This window comes from Simochromis diagramma, unplaced genomic scaffold (assembly GCF_900408965.1).
Source record: "Simochromis diagramma unplaced genomic scaffold, fSimDia1.1 OVJJ01000321.1, whole genome shotgun sequence".
Lineage (NCBI taxonomy): Eukaryota > Metazoa > Chordata > Actinopteri > Cichliformes > Cichlidae > Simochromis > Simochromis diagramma.
The window spans coordinates 6062954-6083417 of record NW_024386772.1 but is presented as its reverse complement, the minus strand read 5'-3'; the positions used below and the strand labels follow the sequence as shown (position 1 = coordinate 6083417).

The 20464-nt window shown below is 39.9% G+C and overlaps 1 protein-coding gene and 1 long non-coding RNA gene across 3 annotated transcripts; both read right to left on the bottom strand.

Moving 5' to 3' along the window:
- Positions 1-1183: 1183 nt before the first annotated feature.
- On the bottom strand, positions 1184-19867 carry LOC120741986 (alpha-2,8-sialyltransferase 8F-like). 2 transcript variants are annotated; one of them, XM_040045136.1, is made up of 7 exons: positions 19564-19867; positions 8300-8374; positions 8092-8166; positions 4425-4566; positions 2543-2655; positions 2367-2459; positions 1184-1871 (listed from the first exon to the last, which is right to left on the bottom strand). In XM_040045136.1, the coding sequence occupies exons 1-7, from the start codon at positions 19644-19646 to the stop codon at positions 1394-1396; spliced, it is 1059 nt and encodes a 352-aa protein (XP_039901070.1). In that variant the 5' UTR covers positions 19647-19867; the 3' UTR covers positions 1184-1393. The 2 variants fall into 2 exon arrangements, with proteins under 2 accessions (XP_039901070.1, XP_039901064.1); XM_040045130.1 differs by having other exon boundaries at positions 19546-19866.
- Positions 9444-13121, bottom strand: LOC120741999. Its single transcript, XR_005697738.1, has 2 exons — positions 11961-13121; positions 9444-11666 (listed from the first exon to the last, which is right to left on the bottom strand). It is a non-coding gene; the product is annotated as an uncharacterized LOC120741999 (long non-coding RNA).
- Positions 19868-20464: the final 597 nt, after the last annotated feature.

Genomic DNA, 20464 nt, shown 5'->3' with positions numbered 1-20464 from the left:
TGGATTCTGAAATAACTACCCACAAGTGAATGTCAACACATCCACAATTCCAAAATCTTTTGATAAGTATTTATTCACGTTCACTTAATTTTCCCTCTCCTTTCATACTGTTTATGAAACAACAACAGCCATGAACAGTTTCAGTATGACCAGAATACACCTAACCCGCAGTGCCCTGCCAACACATTTATCTAATATCCACATTCCTGTGTTGTCCCTGGATCAAGAGAAAAATGTTGGTCTAGGATCAACATTGCAACAGACAAATCAATGCCAAAACTTTGAGATTTTTGCTGAATTTGAATAAACTTAGAGTGGCGTTGGGCAGAAATACTGTGGGACTGGGCAAAAGTGACAGAAACGGGAGCGAGCAGTAGTGGTCACAAATTCAGTGGCGCTGGGATTTTAAAAATTGTTTTGCAAAGGACCAATAAAAAGATAAATTGACACAAACCATTACCTTTGCCTGCATCATATGTAGAAATAATGTGTAATTTGTACTATACAGAGACTATGGTGTAGCTTATGAAAGCGGCCAGCAAAGTTCTCTATTCAAGTTCATCCATTCCCTTGCAGTCAATTTAGAAAATGGCAGCAGTAAAAGAAGTAGCTGGAAATGCCTAGGAAATGACAGTACTGATCGAGCCAATCACAGTCATTGTAGACTGCATCCACTCAGTGTTTAATTTAATTTCAATGGAGGTGCAGGCTCAGTTACTGAATTATGGCATTGGGTTTCAGGGAGGTTTGAAGTTATGCTGTACATTACCTGTGGTGCAGATTTAACACAGAAGCATGAATCTCACTTAAAATCAGACAAATGTGGTAGTTGTGTGATATGATTTTTGCACTTTTATCAGGCACTATACATTTATCTTCTGCTGGTACAAAAGTACTTTTCATGGTTACATTTTTTAAGATATTGTCAAAATAGTCCTTATATTAGAGTTTTGTTTTCTAAAAATCAAGAGAATGTAATTGAGGTATTTCAGAATACAGGGTGAGAGATATTTGTAATAAATTCAATTCAATTTTATTTATATAGCGCAAAATCACAACATAAGTCGCCTCAAGGCGCTTCATAGATACAGAGAAAAACCCAACAATCATATGACCCCCTATGAGCAAGCACTTTGGCAACAGTGGGAAGGAAAAACTCCCTTTTAACAGGAAGAAACCTCCGGCAGAACCAGGCTCAGGGAGGGGCGGCCATCTGCTGCGACCGGTTGGGGTGAGAGAAGGAAGACAGGATAAAAGACACGCTGTGGAAAGCACTAAAATGTACAGAGCAATGGCCTTATGAAGGCAAAAAAGTTACTGGATTCATCCTGAGGCTATAGAGAAGGCATTTGACTCTGTACTTTGCTTCTGTGCTGTTGTCTATCCCTGGGAACTATTTTTTATCTGATTTACAGTCTCCCAGGTGAAGCCTGAGTACCCCTTCAGTGTGCAGCTGCAACAAGTGTTCAAACTCAGCCGGCATTGCGTGAAAAAACGTTTTAACCGGTACGTCATCATAGTAGTGGTTAGTCAGGGTATAGAGGTCATATGGGTGATTACTAAAGGGCCAGAATCCATACAGATGTACATTTTCACACAATTCCAGGGCCATGCTAACCATAATGAATCCAGTGCTGAGCCGCCTTTCTTTCAGGCCTTCAGAGCTCCAGAATTGATCCAGACTGTGGAGGTACTGAGCGTTGGAGAAAACAGGTCGAATAGGGCTTTCAAAGTCCTCTATTGTATATGCAGCCCGCTGACACATAGCAGTATTCCTGCCAAAGGAGAAGGCAGGAAGGAGCAGCAGAGAGTTGCCGTACTTGTGCAGACTCTCCACAAATGGAAGGCGACGTCCAGTCAGCGCACCATATCTGTGCAAAAGAAACAGCTGACTTTGAGCAACAACGCATACATAATGTGAGGTGACAAGTAGGGATAGGAATCAAGAGCTGGTTCTCTAAAAGAACTAGTTCCCAGTGTTTGCCTATCAGTCACATTTGTTGTACTTGTCATCAGCTGTTTTAAGTTCATGTGCCAGAGGAGAAAAAAATAGCGGTGTGGCCTACAGTGTAGATTTGGACATTTAATTATTTTTTATTTAATTATTTTTGTTTTTATTGGGAAATACCTCAAATATATACAAAAATTTTAACAACAGCATGCGATTAAGTTGCAGAATGTAATGTCTTTGACATGCTGCTTAGCGGTGATGGTGACTCAGTGCGAAAACAATGAGGACCCAACGAGCCTCAATAAGAGAGTTGATAAGAAATCAAATTGGAAAGTGATTCTGATAATAGAATCAGAATCGTTAAATTCTTATCAGTTCCCTTCCCTAGTGACAAGGAATTATTTCTTTTGCTCACTTTTGGAAAATGATGCTTGGATTTGCTGTCACAAGGCTAGTTTTGCTGCCAACATCTTTCTCATATCCATTTTCCAAAGGAGGTAAGTTGCACCTGAACAAACAAAAAAGTAGACACAGAAATGGTTACGTGGAATTTCCACTCTGGATTTGGTCTACATTGGACACTTTTCTCACCTGATAACAAAGTCAGCAGAATCAATCATTTTTCCACAGCCACTGTCAAACAGGATCCCACCATTCCCAACAACCGAACAAGTGTCCCATTGTTTATTTGAGAAAGGATTCTCCTGGAATAGACAGCGAAAGATAAGGCATTATGAAAACACATTTACATTGTTGCTGATTTCACATGTTGAAGGAAAAAGGATTTTAAAAAGACATTTTATTCTAGTTTTATAGTCTGATGCTTTTTATGCTTGCTATTGCTAATGATAGGTCTGTCGTTTTTATAGATTACAACCATGGGAATATTATATCCAAAAGAATAATGATCACAAAAGTGTATATAAATAGTCATAATTATTAGAAATTATTAAAAAAAAAAAGACAAATAATTGTTTATTGTGTGGGTTTTTTTCTCTTTTGGAAAAAAAAATTACACACAAAAGTAAATAGAGCTGAAACAGACTATATAAATACAGCGTCTTATAAATGCAATAGCTCCTCTAATGGACAGTGTATCAATTGGGATATGCTCCGATATTAAGCATCTCCAAATAAGATCATATTTAAGCTGTTTGGCCTTTTTAGCAGAGATGCAAAATGCTCCAGGCTTTTAATAACAATTTTGCTTAAATATGTTAACGGTACAGATTTTCAGACAGTTTCTCTCTTGTATGGCTCTGCAGACCGGTCAAGTTTGAGGCTTGGGGCAGACCAGACTACAAAACGTGTATAATTATATAATCACAAATGATGAATTATATTTGAGTTTCTTTCTGTGCAGCTATAAATTGATACAGAAAATGGTTCATCATAAAAATGTATGTTGTCATTGAGGCTGTACAATGTTGCTTTTCAGTTTCATAACCATTTTGATTTTGAGGTTGAAAAAATTTCAATGCTAGGGACGATCGTGGCTCAAGAGTTGGGAGTTTGCCTTGTAATCGGAAGGTTGCCGGTTCGAGCCCCGGCTTGGACAGTCTCGTCGTTGTGTCCTTGGGCAAGACACTTCACCCGTTGCCTACTGGTGGTGGTCAGAGGGCCCGGTGGCGCCAGTGTTCAGCAGCCTCGCCTCTGTCAGTGCGCCCCAGGGTGGCTGTGGCTACAATGTAGCTTGCCATCACCAGTGTGTGAATGTGTGTGTGAATGGGTGGATGACAGGTTGTGTAAAGCGCTTTGGGGTCCTTAGGGGCTAGAAAAGCGCTACACAAATACAGACCATTTACATTTCAGTAAATTGCAGATTGCAGTCACTTCAATTCTGTTTTCTTATTCCTCCTAGTTTGAGTGCATAATCCTTGTTATAACGGCTGCTATACAACAAACAAACTGCTGTTTGTGTAAAAATCTGTATATTTTAACCTATTTGAACCGAGAAGGCTGACAGAGAAAGTTCTATTTGCCAAATAAGACTGAAACCAATTAAGTGCAGTGCCACCAATACCCACTACATCATTTAATCGAGAAATTAGAATATTGTGGTCTACTGTGTCAAAGGCAGCAGTTAAGTCAAGCAAGACCAGAACATTGTGGTTACCAGAATCAAATGCCAGTAGGATGTCATTAAAAACCCTTAATAATGCAGATTCTGTGCTATGTATTTAGTTATAAATACTATATACACCATATACACATGCAGAACCCAAGAAAATCAATTGAGATTAAAAAAAAAAATAAAAAAAAATACTGTTCACACTTTTTCAGGTTAGAACAGCACAAACAAAATTATCTCCAAAAGCTCATTTCAAAAGCAAAAGAGAGTTCAGTTGAAGATACAAAAAAATAGAAAAGTTGCAAAATAATCACTGTGTCAGTCAAATAAAACATAAGAGAACCAATGAAGATATCAAAGAAGCAGCACAAACAGAGTTTCCATGAATGAAAATGAACCTACCTTCAAAAACAAGTCGAATAAGTCCTTGTTCACCTGAAGAGTCCTCTTTTCCCCACTGTAAACAATATTCGATCCTATAGGAGTATTGTTCTGTGTCACAATGGCATTGTCAAAGCCATTGCATGCAACTCTCAGATTAGTTCTGTAAAACAACAAACACTCAGTTAACACTGACTGACTTTTTACCAGATGAGTAGGTTCATACACTTCTGATGTTGCTGCATGTTTAACTTATGTTAGTAGTTATTGCCAACAAAAGGAAAGGTCAGTAATCTGTTTCTGAATGTCATGGCAAGGAACAATATTTTTTTCTGTTTATCATGTTCAATGGAAAGATAACACTCGACAGAGAGATAACATGGAAGGACACCTACAGAGAAGGGTGAGCAAACAAGGTTATTTGCTCACCTGTTGTTTGATCTTAACTATCCAACACTATCTTGTTAAGATAGTTAAGATCCACAGTTAAACAAGGGAAGATGAAAAAAGGAGCAAACAAAACAGTTAGATCCAGTAAAAATAATAGCATAAAAAAGTTAACCCCATATGTTACTAGAATTTTCTCATTTTATTTTTTAGGGTTTAGATTAGTGACTACCACCACTGCGAGTGTTGACTCCAAAAGCTGTAAGCAATAAAGACAAATGCAACTCCTGATAATGTTTTATCCAGCTCAAAACCTCTCCATTATATACTTATAACATCATTTGTCCATATGGCAAATATCTCTCTGCTCTTTGTTGTGCCATCAGTTTTCTTACAGTTCCTCTGTCCTAAACCCCTTGTGCGTCTTTACTCTTTCTTTCTTGTCTGTAGTTGATTCAGTTCATATAAAAGCAAACAAATCACACTGTCAGGGCTCTGTGTGCGGGCAGGCGGAGAGGAGGATCCAAGCGCAGGACTCGAACACAGAATTGTAAATCAAAACCTCAGCTTTATTGCTGACATGAAAACCAAACGTGAAGTGCCGTGAATACAGAAACCAAAAAACACACAGGCATAATCTGATGGTATGACGCGACACTGGGTTGAGGACACAGGGCTAATATACACAGGGTGGTAATCAGGGAATGTGTAACAGAAGGGAGACACAGCTGGGGGAGATCAGGGCTAACGAGATGGGGGAGCTAAGCTGCACACTAACATAAGACAAAGACTTTCACAATAAGACAGGAAACAAGAAACCACTAAACAAAGATGCAGACATGACACAGAGACAGACTAGACACTGAACAGAAACTGCAATACACATGAGAACCCAAAACCTAAGAACTGATACCTCACCAAGAATAACTGAAACAGATCTATAATGATAATAATAAACAAAGCACCAGAACATCAGAAAATAATCCATAATGCAAAAATAGACCAAAATATAAGAAACTCAAAATGCTGGGTCAACACTGACCCAGAACCGTGACACACACAGCAATTTCACAGCAGTTATTTTTCTACATGTTAGTTTCATCTATTGTGAAAGAAAAATATATATTACACACACACACACACACACACATATGTACATATGTATATGTACATATGTATGTATATATATATATATATATATATATATATATATATATATATATATATATATATATGTATGTACATTAGGGGTGCAACGATACACAAAATTCACGGTTCGGTTCGATACTTTGGTGTCACGGTTCGATATTTTTTCGATACAAAAAAATGTTCACGCCTTTTTAATTTGTCATTTATTAAAATTATAAATATATATTTTAACTCAAAAGTACAGTTTTTAAATTTAACCCTAACCCTTGTGGTGTTTTTTATTTTGACAGCGAATGCGCACCTGCGGACCACTTATGTGCAGCCCTGGTTATTTAGCTCATCATATTGCAGCCACAGAAATTCTTTTGTCCATGAAACCATAAAGCTGCACTTTCTTTTTGCCTTATAGTCTAATTTGTCATAACTTCTCCGTTTTGTGGTAAGCTTTTCTTTGGCTGTCACTTCTTCACCCTGACCTGTCTTATTTGGCTCAGCAGAACTAAAATATATATGCTGCTGGTTTTACACGCTCACTCACATAAGCTCAGCGATTCTCTGCGCGATCAACCTCTCACATGTTTAAGCTTGCTGCGGGAGATTTCACTTGTCATGTTTGCATAGTAAGCTAACGATTAATAAGACGATGTCAGAGGAATTGGTGCACAAATTATCATCACTCACAGATCAGTACTGTCGCTCTCTATACACAGTTCGCACGATTGCAAAGTGAAAGCAAAAAAACAAGCGCAAATTCAAACGCGATTTCAATATGTCACATATTGACAGTGGCTCACCGATGCCAATGACATAATTACCCAGCTACATTTCTGAAAGAATGCAAAAGCATTGACATATATTTTTCCTTCCTACAATAGCCCGACGGGCAGGGAAGAGATAGATTTTGGTAGCCCGACTGAAAAAATCGCTAGCTCCAGGACGTCGGGCTAGCGATATTGCAAGCCCTGTATCTGATTGAGGAATCACTCATCTTTGGAAAAGAGAGTTTATTACAGAGAAATGTCTCTTTCCAAAATAAAAGCTATACTATCCGCTTCTTCTGGGCTATATTCTCAGCAGCATAAGGAGAATCATGTGCTAACAGCTGTCTAAATGACTCGGCTAAAGTTAGTAGCATGCTTGTTGTTTTTGTCTTTGCACTAGGATGATGTCGGCGTAAATGTGCAGTCATATTCATTGTGTTCCCACTAGTGCTTTCAGGTTAATCTCGTTGAAATGACCTTAACGCCACAACATGGCAAATCTCCGTTAACGAGCTACCGCCGATCGCCCCGTGCATGGGGCTAGACGGCCAACACGTTAACGAGCTAACTGCACTAACACACTAGTTCCCACTAGTAATTGAGCATTGCATGGCACATCCAACATACTGTTTTACTTTAGTCCATGACTCGCTTACCTTCAGGGTCATACGTCACATGAAAACCAAAATAATTCCAAACGCCAGATCTGAATGAGAGTGGGGGAGGTCCATGTTGCAAGGAGAGCTTAACTTCTGTCTTGCTAGCTTGCCCTGCGCTCTTCCTTCTGACTATGCTGTCTGTGTTGAGCGCTCAGTGGATCTGCGCTCGACAGTGCAGCCTAGGCGGAGTAGTCGAACGCAGATTCACTGAGCGTTCAACACAGACAGCATCATCAGAAGGAAAGTTGATAAAATAAATTACAAATGTTGTATTGTTCGATACATATGCGTACCGAACCGAAAGCACTGTATCGAACGGTTCAATATCGATACGAATATCGTTGCACCCCTAATGTACATATATATATATATATATATATATATATATATATATATATATATATATATATGTTCATATGTACATATGTATATATACATATGTAGACATATTAAATATATATGTATACATATATATATATATGTATATGTATATATACATATATATATATACATATACATATACATACATACATATATGTATATATGTATGTATGTATATGTATATATGTATGTATAAACCAGCCCATCATTATCATTTCCCCTCCGGTTGATATACTGGATATCATAGCATTACATCTCATATGCATGACTAGGCTCCTGTTTGCTGTATGGTAATCTTTTTACATCCAATTCGTACTCTTCATAGAAGAAATATTAAGCATTAGTACTTACCTGAATTTTAAGTAATTTTTCTCGTTCTTCTTCCAGGTTTGATTGTAACGCTGATGTACTTTGTCAATGATTTCCCTGTGACACACACACATGTCCAAACACAGTCAGCAGATCATACCTGTACAGCTGACATGACTTCATTTTTGATGATGGCATAAACAAAGAGGTTTCTCAGGGAAACAGTGTGACAAATTATGCTTTTTCTCACTTGCAGGGTTTGCAAATTTCTGACAGCTTTGGGGCATGTTTCTTTTGAGGAGGTGGTTGGAAAGGTTCCTCACAACTGCAAAAGAAAATATTTTGTTGACAGATCAGACAGTTGAAAAATGCAGATACTGCAGTTAGATCTGCACAACAGCTAAGATTACATATTACAACAGCATTTTTTTTTTACTATGGTCGGTTGAGCATGATGTCAAAGTGCTGTTTAAAATTCAACATTGTTGTGCGTTTCTTCATTTTTTCATTTTTTGTTTCGTATGTATTAAAACACGATTCTTTGATCCCCATGATAGAACAGAGAAAACCCGACTCATAGTGTCCAAAATATTTATAATTCTTTTTTTTCAATCATCTTCCGGAAGAAAGAGCCCTGCACAGCCCCAAAAGCCAGTTGCAGAAACTCTAACATTAGAATTTAAAAACGTCTCACATATAGGTGTTATTTTGGTACTTTACATGTCACACAGTTTCGATACAAACACTCCTTATGTGGTACAAGTTCCTCTTTTCTGTCTGGCTTCCTGTATTTATTAATATACTTGTATAGCTCTACACTAACTTCCTGTTTTTCAGTCTGGCTGAGCACTTAGTTTATGAGTCAAAAGTGGCCTTGCTTTACAAACCTTCATTATTAAAGTACATAAAACAATATAATAAGAAAATAAGCACTAAGGATATATTAATTACATGACAGTTCTCCCCCTTTTTGTGTTTCCTAAGAAACACGACATAATTCCTAATTTATCCCATTAAGTTTACTTGCATGTTAAAAAGCTAAAATATAACAAAAGAGATTATGCTAAACAAAACGAAACCTTTGAATTGCCCAACCCTGTCTGTCCCCTCAAAGGGTTGTATGTTTTCAATGTTTCCTTATTATTTTGTCATAATTACTTCTATCCACAACAAATAAATCAAGCTCTAAGACAGCACCTGTGAAATGTGAAATATCCTAAATCTACTTCCTACCCCCCCTTTTTACCCAGAATCCCAATTTAAACCCACTTCTGACTTCCCTCAGTGCTCACTGTAAACTCCAAAAAGATACAATTAGCTTTTTCTGGTAAAAGGTCCTAGATTATTTTGTCAATCTTTGGAAAACATCCTCTATAGAGTTAACCCGTTTCATCTTTAAAACTTAGTCCTGGTTTCTTCGCCCCCTTTAACAGGTCGCGCATATCCGGACTGAACACTGTGTTTGGGCAATTTACATAACATAGAAATCCTACAAACTATTCAATCTACACAACAAATTGTCTGAAACTGGGCGATTCTCTGTGCTCTGTGCTTCTTTTGAGACCCCTTTCTCTGGTTGGTTCTGTTCAGTCTGGGGCTTCCAGGATTCTCGCCACCCCTGTGGTTGCTGTGGTCCTGAAATCTTCTCCTGTAAAGGATAGAAAACAAAACGCCTCTCTCTGCTACACCTCAATAACCTACTGTGTTCATCTATTGTTCCCTTAATTATTCAAAGTTGGTTACAAATATCATGTTCTGGGCTCTATCCTTTATATTAACTTTACTTAATCTTTACTTAATCTTAATTTACTTACTCTCAATGTTCTTTATGTGTGTTAGCAACACTTATAATTTTATTAAACACACCCAGAGTAAGATATACACCATAACCATATCAGCATAAAAACAGACAGAGACGTTCCTCTTTCTGTCACATTCTTCCATACATGGCAATTTGTTTCACCTCCCTTATGATTCCTTGGGACTTACAATTTCTTGACTCTTCTAGGCAGCTCAAATGCAGTTAGAAGCTAAATGAATTCCAGGCCCTCCGCCTGGCCTAAGTTTAAATCATTTGTGTTTGTAAGCATGTATGCGGTTTAACTTTCTATTGCTCCAAGTCACTTACACAATAGATCGTCGGGTCATCGCTCCAAACGAAGCTTAAGACCTTGAATAGACTGAGCAACAACTCTTTCATGAGCACGATCTGCAATGTGTGTATACAATGATTATAGCTGCACCTTTAATAAAAGTTTTAGTCTAATGCCAGTAGCTTTAAAAAACATTTTAATGCAATGTTAAAGCCTATATTGCAGCAGTAAAATATTTTCTTTATTCCCAGGATTATCCTTCCCTCTCTTGACCTTTCAAAAAGAAAGGTCACCGCACTTTGTGTCGTGTCACTCCTCGGCCCATTCGGTCCATCAATGGCATCATGGCCACCGGAACTACCGCTCCGGGGTCCACTGCCCTCGTTATTACCTTTTCCAGCAGTCCTCTGGCACAAGGAATGAGACAACAACCGCGGGTGACCAGTATCCCTAAAAAAAAGCGGCAGTAGAAAACATTGCAGACATGAAAAACCCCTTCCATTTCCCAAACACGGAGGTCATCCAGCTGTCCAGCGGATTGTCGATTCCCGAGTGTTCATGCATGGTTTTAGACAGAGTTTTCAGCCCCTCCAGAACTCGGGTTACTGAGCCATCTGGAGCAGTATTGTTTGGGATGAAGGTACAACACACGTCTCCCTCTAGTACCAGCTCTTTTAATAATTTACTTTTTTAAAGGGAAATAACCTTGGTCACTTGGACAAGTCTTTGTTATTCTATAACTGCATTTTTATATGAAAAGTCTAGCGATCCCCTATTTGACTCATAAATATTACTTGGGTTGTAATTATTTTCCTCTATCAAATTTAATTTACTGCTACAGTGGCCTGCTTTTGTTAATAGTAACATGAGTAACATCCAACATTTTCTCCCCTTTAACATTTGGTATTTCCCCACTATATAATGTACTACCATAATCTACACCCAGTCAATAAAACAGAATTTTCTCAAAGCAAACATCAGCAACCCAAAATCAGCAGCCCCAGAATTAAGTCTTCCGCTCCTCCTGCTCATGGCAAAAGCAAAACAAAGCAAAGCAAAGCAAAGCAAAGCAAAACAAAGCAAAGCAAAGCATCCCCTTTCTCTTGCCAGCGTGGTGAATTGTTTGTCAACATTTATTCATCCCACCCTTGGTCCAGTCTTTATCTCAGTGTCCAGTCAGTCCAACCTTTAGTCCACATCATCAGTCCAGTCACAGTCCATTCACACACATTCACTCAGATATTGCTGATAGTGGAGACTCCGCGCAAATAATCAGATTCTCCACCCTCAGCAACATGAGCTCATTCATTTTTTTTATTTTGTTTGGTTTTTTGTTTTTTAGGAAAAGAGTTCTTTATGCTCTTGGACTGGATTGACTCACTGCAATCCTTTTAGACAGGGACTTACAACCTGATCAGGTCCCCACAGGTAGCCTTTTCCTCGGCCCATTGTAATCTGGAAAAGCTCCCCTTAAATTTATTCTCCCGAAAATTTTTACAGCGCTGTTAATTCAATCTTTCAGGCCTGCTTAGAACAAAAATGAGAAAAAGAGAGCTGATTATTAGCTCATCAAAGCACAAAACATAATCACCTGACAGGATTTCTCTTAAGTGCACTATTACAATTTTAAAGGGCCCAGTTCTAACCATGTCCATGATTAATAAAACTCCCCCTATTAAAATAAGAAAACAACCCCTCTGGCACAAAGAATGAGACAACAACCGCAGGTGACCAGTATCCCTAAATCAACCGACAGAATCAACCCATCACTAAAACAACAACCCCAAAAAATCTTAATCACAGCAAAGTTTTGCTTACTAATTTAACCATATGTTGGCCTCAGGTTCTTCAGCGTCCTGACAGTCTGAGGTCAACTGACATAATTTCACCTGCTAAATACACAGAAAATCTTGTTAAAAGCCGCACAGTTTTGCACACCATTGATATTCTCATTAAGCCCTTTCTAAAGACGTTATAACAATCTATCATCACTAAATACTAAATTTCCTTTCCAAATCTGGACTACTGCACTTAGTCACAGACCTGACCACTTTATTTAATTATCCTGTATGTTACCAAGCCATTCTTTTCACACAGTCACAGTGTGTCTTTCAGTGCAAGCTTCACTCATCCAGTCAGACAGGAAACCCAGGTTCTCCGTTTTCATTTCCCGTCCCCAGTCATTCAACTAATTTGCATACTGAGTCAAATCTCAAGAAGTTGCGGTTTTGATAAATCTGTGCAGCAGCACTTCTAATTCACTATTCTAAAAACGACTTTAAGCTTTAATCACTTTTTCCTTTTCACAAAAATCACTCTATTGTCATTGAACTTCCCTGAGTTATTCCTCAACTTCAGGCTTTAAGTGTGTTAAATTGACACTATTTTAACACTAATGAAAGATAGCAAGTTGATTTTCATTCCATGTGTGTGTGTTATTAATCAGGTTTAATCAATGTCTGTGCAGTGGAGCTGCAGATCCACCAGGGCATGTTCTCAAAGCTGCCTTTCCTACACATTTCTCTGCTATAATTGGATCATTTTCTAACTACTTTGCTATTAGTCCACTGGTCTTTGCATCACTTTTCATCACACTAAGCGACTTGGACAATATGATAAACAGACTCACATGCTCAAGATGCTGTCTAATCTTCATGAGCTCTCTTGTATTTGTAAGTGTTAGTAAGGTTAATACATTTTCTGTTTGTGTGTGTGATTTTGTATATGTTTCTTTTTGCAGTGTTTCAGGCTCCTTCACAATTTTCCCACTTAAGCAGTCAGTTTTCTTTTTCCCAGGTTTGCTAACCCAAATTTTGATTTCCCACATTAAATAACAGCATTCCAACAGTCCAATACCAGGCAGTTCTCTTTCCGCTTTGTCCTGCATTCTCAACTGTTTCTCTTTAACTGCCATGTTATTGCTCTTTGGAACTGCATTCCTTGTCTTCAGTTAGGAGCGAGAGCTCGCTTGTCAGGTTTAGTGACACATGTGTGTTTTCTATTCATTCATGTAATTAGTAGCTTATGTATTTCTTTCTCTCTCTCCTTTTTTCTGGACATTTCTAAACCTCCACCAGTTCAGCCTCAATTTTCAATCCAATTCCCCATACGCTCTCACTCCAACTCGTCTGGGCTTGACCTCTGGGCTTGACACATGGCGCTGTAAACAATTCAACCAGAAACTTGGCCTGAGCGTTTCCAGTGATCTTAACCTATAACTTTCTTCCGACTGCCGACTGCTGTGGAAAATTGATCCAGGTCTGCTTTGCACCTAAAACTGACAAAACTAAGACATTTTCATTATTATCATCACTGCTTAAACAACACACTTCTCTCTCTCTGGCCAGAAACACCAATTTATGTCATGTATTCATATTCATAAGTGTAAGCGTGTCTTCATTGCATCTATGTATTTGTATTCATATTAAGATTGAGTGTAAGCTGATCTTCATTGCCTGTATGTGTTTTTATAATCAGGTTGAATTCATGCATCTTTGCACTGAGCTGTGGATTCAAACTGTCTCACTTCTGATTCTCTCCAAAAAAAATTTCACATGTAACAGTTTGTGTATGTGTGTTTTCTATTCATTCATGTAATTATTAGTTTATGCATTTCTTTCTCTCTCTCCTTTTTTTTTTTTTAATTTACCTTTCTGTTATGATGCTCTGGACATTTCTAAACCTCAGGGACAGGGACCAGTGAGAGGTCAAATGATTTAAACTTAGGCCAGGCCGAGGGCCTGGAATTCATTTAGCTTCTAACTGCATTTGAGTTGCCTAGAAGAGTCAAGAAATTGTAAGTCCCCAGGAATCACAAGGGAGGTGAAACAAATTGCCATGTATGGAAGAATGTGACAGAAAGAGGAACGTCTCTGTCTGTTTTTATGCTGATATGGTGATGGTGTATATCTTACCCTGGGTGTGTTTAATAAAATTATAAGTGTTGCTAACACACATAAAGAACATTGAGAGTAAGTAAATTAAGATTAAGTAAAGATTAAGTAAAGTAAAGGATAGAGCCCAGAACATGATATTTGTAACCAACTTTGAATAATTAAGGGAACAATAGATGAACACAGTAGGTTATTGAGGTGTAGCAGAGAGAGGTGTTTTGTTTTCTATCCTTTACAGGAGAAGATTTCAGGACCACAGCGACCACAGGGGTGGCGAGAATCCTGGAAGCCCCAGACTGAACAGAACCAACCAGAGAAAGCGGGACTCAAAAGAAGCACAGAGCAGAGAGAATCGCCCAGTTTCAGACAATTTGTTGTGTAGATTGAATAGTTTGTAGGATTTCTATGTTATGTAAATTGCCCAAACACAGTGTTCAGTCCGGATATGCGCTACCTGTTAAAGGGGGCGAAGAAACCAGGACTAAGTTTTAAAGATGAAACGGGCTAACTCTATAGAGGATGTTTTTCCAAGATTGACAAAATAATCTAGGACCTTTTACCAGAAAAAGCTAATTGTATCTTTTTGGAGTTTACAGTGAGCACTGAGGGAAGTCAGAAGTGGGTTTAAATTGGGATTCTGGGTAAAAAGGGGGTGTGGGAAGTAGATTTAGGATATTTCACATTTCACAGGTGCTGTCTTAGAGCTTGATTTATTTGTCGTGGATAGAAGTAATTATGACAAAATAATAAGGAAACATTGAAAACATACAACCCTTTGAGGGGACAGACAGGGTTGGGCAATTGAAAGGTTTCGTTTTGTTTAGCATAATCTCTTTTGTTATATTTTAGCTTTTTAACATGCAAGTAAACTTAATGGAATAAATTAGGAATTATGTCGTGTTTCTTAGGAAACACAAAAAGGGGGAGAACTGTCATGTAATTAATATATCCTTAGTGCTTATTTACTTATTATATTGTTTTATGTACTTTAATAATGAAGGTTTGTAAAGCAAGGCCACTTTTGACTCATAAACTAAGTGCTCAGCCATACTGAAAAACAGGAAGTTAGTGTAGAGCTATACAAGTATATTAATAAATACAGGAAGCCAGACAGAAAAGAGGAACTTGTACCATATAAGGAGTGTTTGTATCAAAACTGTGTGACATGTAAAGTACCAAAATAACACCTATATGTGAGACGTTTTAAATTCTAATGTTAGAGTTTCTGCAACTGGCTTTTGGGGCTGTGCAGGGCTCTTTCTTCCGGAAGATGATTGAATAAAAAGAATTATAAATATTTTGGACACTATGAGTCGGGTTTTCTCTGTTCTATCATGGGGATCAAAGAATCGTGTTTTAATATTTAGTGTTTCCGCCCGGTTCCCTTTGCAACAGAGAGAACAAATGTGGCCGAAGGTTGGATCTGATATGAGGCGAACAGGAGACCGGTCTAAAAAGATTTAAAGGTAGGCACAAACCTGTTCAAAGAAAAAGCAAATTTGTGCACATTGGATGAATTCTAAATTATCTTTTCGCTGAGTTGACGATCTTAACTATTAAATTGGCTCAGTAGTGGTAAAACTAAATTCTTGAGAATAAAGTAAAGCTTTGAAGTAATGAGAAACTTTGAAGTAATAAGAAACTTTGAAGTAATGGTAATGAAACTTGGAGAATGACAGTACTGATTTAAAGGTTACAGGTTATTTCATGGTAAAAGATAAAGAGAATAAGGTGTGTTTGAGAAAATATAGGTAACTGGTCATTTGTTTGTGGGATTTAAGTCCCTATTGAGTATAAAGCCAGGCTTAGACATCAATAAAATTGCTTGTGTGGTTTTGTGTGGTGTTTTCTAAGTGAATAAATTGTGTAGAACTGGGATGGGGACCCCTAAGAAGCGCATTTGCTCAGAAGGTTACGCTTCAACTCTGTGCCCGGACGCGTGTCAGAGTCCTCCGGAGGAGGATTAGTTCGGTTAGCCACCGCGAAAACATACATAAACAACATAAACATAAAGGTCGGGGGGGGGGGGATTTCATCACCCCCACCCGAGATTGGGTACATAGCCCCAAGTGCGATAGGAAAAGGATCGTTGAGTGCGAGAGGAACTGTCCTGAAAAATAGGATCATGGCTAAGCTTGAAACCTGGATCCCCCCCCCCCAAAGATTACGTGAAGTACCCTCAGAAGGTCTGCTAGGTCGTATCTGTAACCGGAAGGTCGCCGGTTCGATCCCTGGGCTCTCTGTCCTGGTCGTTGTGTCCCTGGGCAAGACACTTTACCCTACTTGCCTACTGGTGTTGGCCAGAGGGGCCGATGGCGCGATATGGCAGCCTCGCTTCTGTCAGTCTGCCCCAGGGCAGCTGTGGCTACAACTGTAGCTGCCTCCACCAGTGTATGAATGTGAGAGTGAATGAATAGTGGTATTGTAAAGTGCTTTGGGTGCCTTGAAAAGCGCTATATAAATCCAATCCATTATTATTATTATTATTATTATTATTATAGATGATGTTAATGCAGCACTACGACCACGATTACCGACACTAACAAGAAAGGCCTTGGGGTCCGGTCCCCTCCAACTACCAACCAATAACCTGCCTCAGTACTACATGGAAGCTCCTGTCAGGCATCATATCGGCTAAGATGAACAGGCACATGGGTCAATACATGAGTGGGGCACAGAAAGGGATTACCAGAGGCGCAAAACACCAGCTACTGGTAGACAGAACAGTCAGCCGAGACTGCAAGACCAGACTGACCAACCTGTGCACTGCCTGGATTGATTACAAGAAGGCCTATGACTCAATGCCCCACAGCTGGATACTGGAATGCCTTAGAATTGTACAAGATCAACAGGACCCTAAGAGCCTTCATCAGGAACTCAATGGGGATGTGGCGTACAACACTAGAGGCCAACTCCAAGCCCATAGCACAAGTCACCATCAAGTGCGGGATCTACCAAGGAGATGCTCTGTCCTCACTGCTGTTCTGCATAGGCCTGAACCCCCTCAGTGAGATCATTAACAAGACTGGCTACGGATACCGACTACGGATACCGACTACGGATACCGACTACGGAACGGAGCAGTTGTCAGCCACCTCCTATACATGGATGACATCAAGCTGTATGCCAAGAGTGAACGAGACATCAATTCACTGATCCACACTACCAGGCTATACAGCAATAACATTGGAATGTCGTTCGGACTGGAGAAGTGTAGTCGAATGGTAACAAAGAGAGGGAAGGTAGTCAGAACTGAGGGGATTGAACTACCAGAAGGCAACATTGCAGACATAGAGGACAGTTACAAGTACCTGGGGATCCCGCAGGCGAATGGGAACCATGAAGAGGCCGCTAGAAAGGCTGCAACCGCCAAGTACCTGCAGAGGGTCAGGCAAGTCCTGAGGAGTCAGCTGAACGGTAAGAACAAGATCCGGGCCATCAACACCTATGCCCTGCCCGTGATCAGGTACCCTGCTGGGGTAATAGGCTGGCCAAAGGAGGAGATAGAAGCCACTGACATAAAGACAAGAAAGCTCCTTACCATGCATGGAGGGTTTCACCCCAAGTCCAGCACCCTGAGGCTGTACGCTAAGCGGAAGGAAGGGGGCCGGAGACTGGTGAGTGTCAGCACCACAGTCCAGGATGAGACAACGAACATCCAAGAATACATTGGGAAGATGGCCCCAACTGACCGAGTGCTCAGTGAATACCTCAGGCAGCAGAAACTCAAGAAAGAGGAGGGAGACGAGGAACCATCATGGAAGGACAGGCCCCTGCACGGTATGTACCACCGGCAGATAGAGGAGGTGGCTGATATCCAGAAATCCTACCAGTGGCTGGACAAAGCTGGACTGAAAGACAGCACAGAGGGACTAATCATGGCAGCACAAGAACAAGCTCTGAGTACAAGATCCATAGAGGCTGGGGTCTATCACACCAGGCAAGACCCCAGGTGCAGGCTGTGTAAAGATGCCCCAGAGACAATCCAGCACATAACAGCAGGCTGCAAGATGCTAGCAGGCAAGGCATACATGGAACGCCATAACCAAGTGGCCGGCATAGTGTACAGGAACATCTGTGCCGAGTATAACCTGGAAGTCCCGAGGTCAAAATGGGAGATGCCCCTAAGGGTGGTGGAGAATGACCGAGCTAAGATCCTGTGGGACTTCCAGATACAGACGGACAAAATGGTGGTGGCTAACCAACCGGACATAGTGGTGGTGGACAAACAGAAGAAGACGGCCGTAGTGATCGATGTAGCGGTTCCGAATGACAGCAATATCAGGAAGAAGGAACACGAGAAGCTGGAGAAATACCAAGGGCTCAGAGAAGAGCTCGAGAGGATGTGGAGGGTGAAGGTAACGGTGGTCCCCGTGGTAATCGGAGCACTAGGTGCGGTGACTCCCAAGCTAGGCAAGTGGCTCTAGCAGATCCCGGGAATAACATCGGAGATCTCTGTCCAGAAGAGCGCAGTCCTGGGAACAGCTAAGATACTGCGCAGGACCCTCAAGCTCCCAGGCCTCTGGTAGAGGACCCGAGCTTGAAGGATAAACCGCCCGCAGGGGCGTGCTGGGTGGGTTTTTTTTGTGTGTGTGTATATATCAATCATGTTTAACCTGAGTAGCAAAAGACTGCAGGGGGTTGAAAACAATGCTCGCAGACTCTATCGAGCCTTGACCTCCCGGTCAGCTATCGCGCTGGTGGATAACAGAGCTCTCCGAAAACGTGGAAGCACTTTTGCAAATATGTAATATTTTGATAAATTAAAAAAACTAGCTGGCTCTGTCTCTCTCTTAGTTCAACATTCCGAAATCCCGATTTTTAAATAAAATGATCGCATCAACCCGTGAAAAAAAACCCCAGTAGATGCGTAAAAACTAGTTAGATTAAAAACTAGTGGTTTGATTAAATGAAACGCTTGTGAACAGGCTGACATTGCCCATTCAGAAGAAATTCCCATTTGTGCCATTTTTAAAATAAAATGCTTGCATCGCTGCATGCTGAGACATTGTCAGAATCACAAAATTAGTGTGATTAAAACACTTACCAACACTTTTGACTAGATGTAAATAAAAAGCATTCCAGCTTTGTTAATGCACACTGTGAAGCAAAACGGCTTCCACCCCTCCATACAAAAACAAAGAATTGCTCTTAAGAACACATATGTCTGCATAACTGAATGTTGAGACACGCCAAAGCCATAAAATAGTTTAATTAAAAACCCTATGGTTTGTTTAAATTAAAACCCAGTTAAAAACACATAAACTCATATAACCTCTCTGACGCCCTGTGTGTTTCCACACCTGAACGCGCACACGCACGAAACCGTCAAACAGGTTGTCAAACCGGTTTGGTTGGCCGTCATATTGGACTAGTGCCATCGTATTACTACTAACACTGAAGAAGCGCTTTACTTTTGACACTTTAATTAATTTAATGATACTATGTTTACTTCTTCAAGAGCCTCTTTAGTTTTTGCTCTTTGAGCACAAAGGTAGTTATGTACTTACTTGCTGTCCAACACGTACCAGATAAGGGTGGTTATCACGGTCCCCAAACTGAGGAAAGTGAACATGAAAGACAAGAAAGACTTCATATGATGTCCTCTCATACCTCTCCCCTCCTGTTAGTCTTACACTTCAGTCTGTCCAAATTTTCTCTCTCCCTCTTCCTCCTTCTCCCGCTTTTACCTTTCACAAAACTCACTTTTTTTTTTATCTGCCCTATTCCAGTTGCTTAGGTTTTCCCACTCCTACTCAGATTGCTCTACCTCAAGCATTACATGCCAGCTCAATGAATACTATGAATCCCACTATGAACCCTAACCTGTTTGGCGCCCTGGGCGAACACTCCCCCTGCCACAGACACAGGTATGAAGAGAGAGAGAGAGAGAGTATGCATAGTATGCAAACGGCTACCAAACAACCATCAGAATTCGTCATACAATGAGAACAGGACAAATCAACAATTGACAATGACTAATTAATACTAAAATCTGTAGCATATTGTATTGTTTTTGGAGTTTAGTCTGTTACTGTTGCTAGTTTTACCATTTCTTCTTGGAGCAACTGTAACCCACATAATTTCCTTAGGGATTAATAAAGTATTCTGATTCTGATTGTTTCAGGATACATGACCTGCCATTATCCAATCACACATCTGCTTACCTGTATCTTTTGCTCGTTTCTCCTTCTCCTCTTTTCTATTTTTTTCTAAACTGAGCACCTGATGGCTTTGAACTTTTCTTGTCCATCTTCCATTGATTTTCATTTTGCACTCCAATATGAACACCCATCTCTCAACCCGAGGATCACCACAACATAACCTAACAGACCTACACCTTAGTTCACAGATTCACTTTGTCTAGGGTGCATTTCTGAGATTTCACACAACCCAGGATTCAAATCATGAATACATAATGGTCTTGGA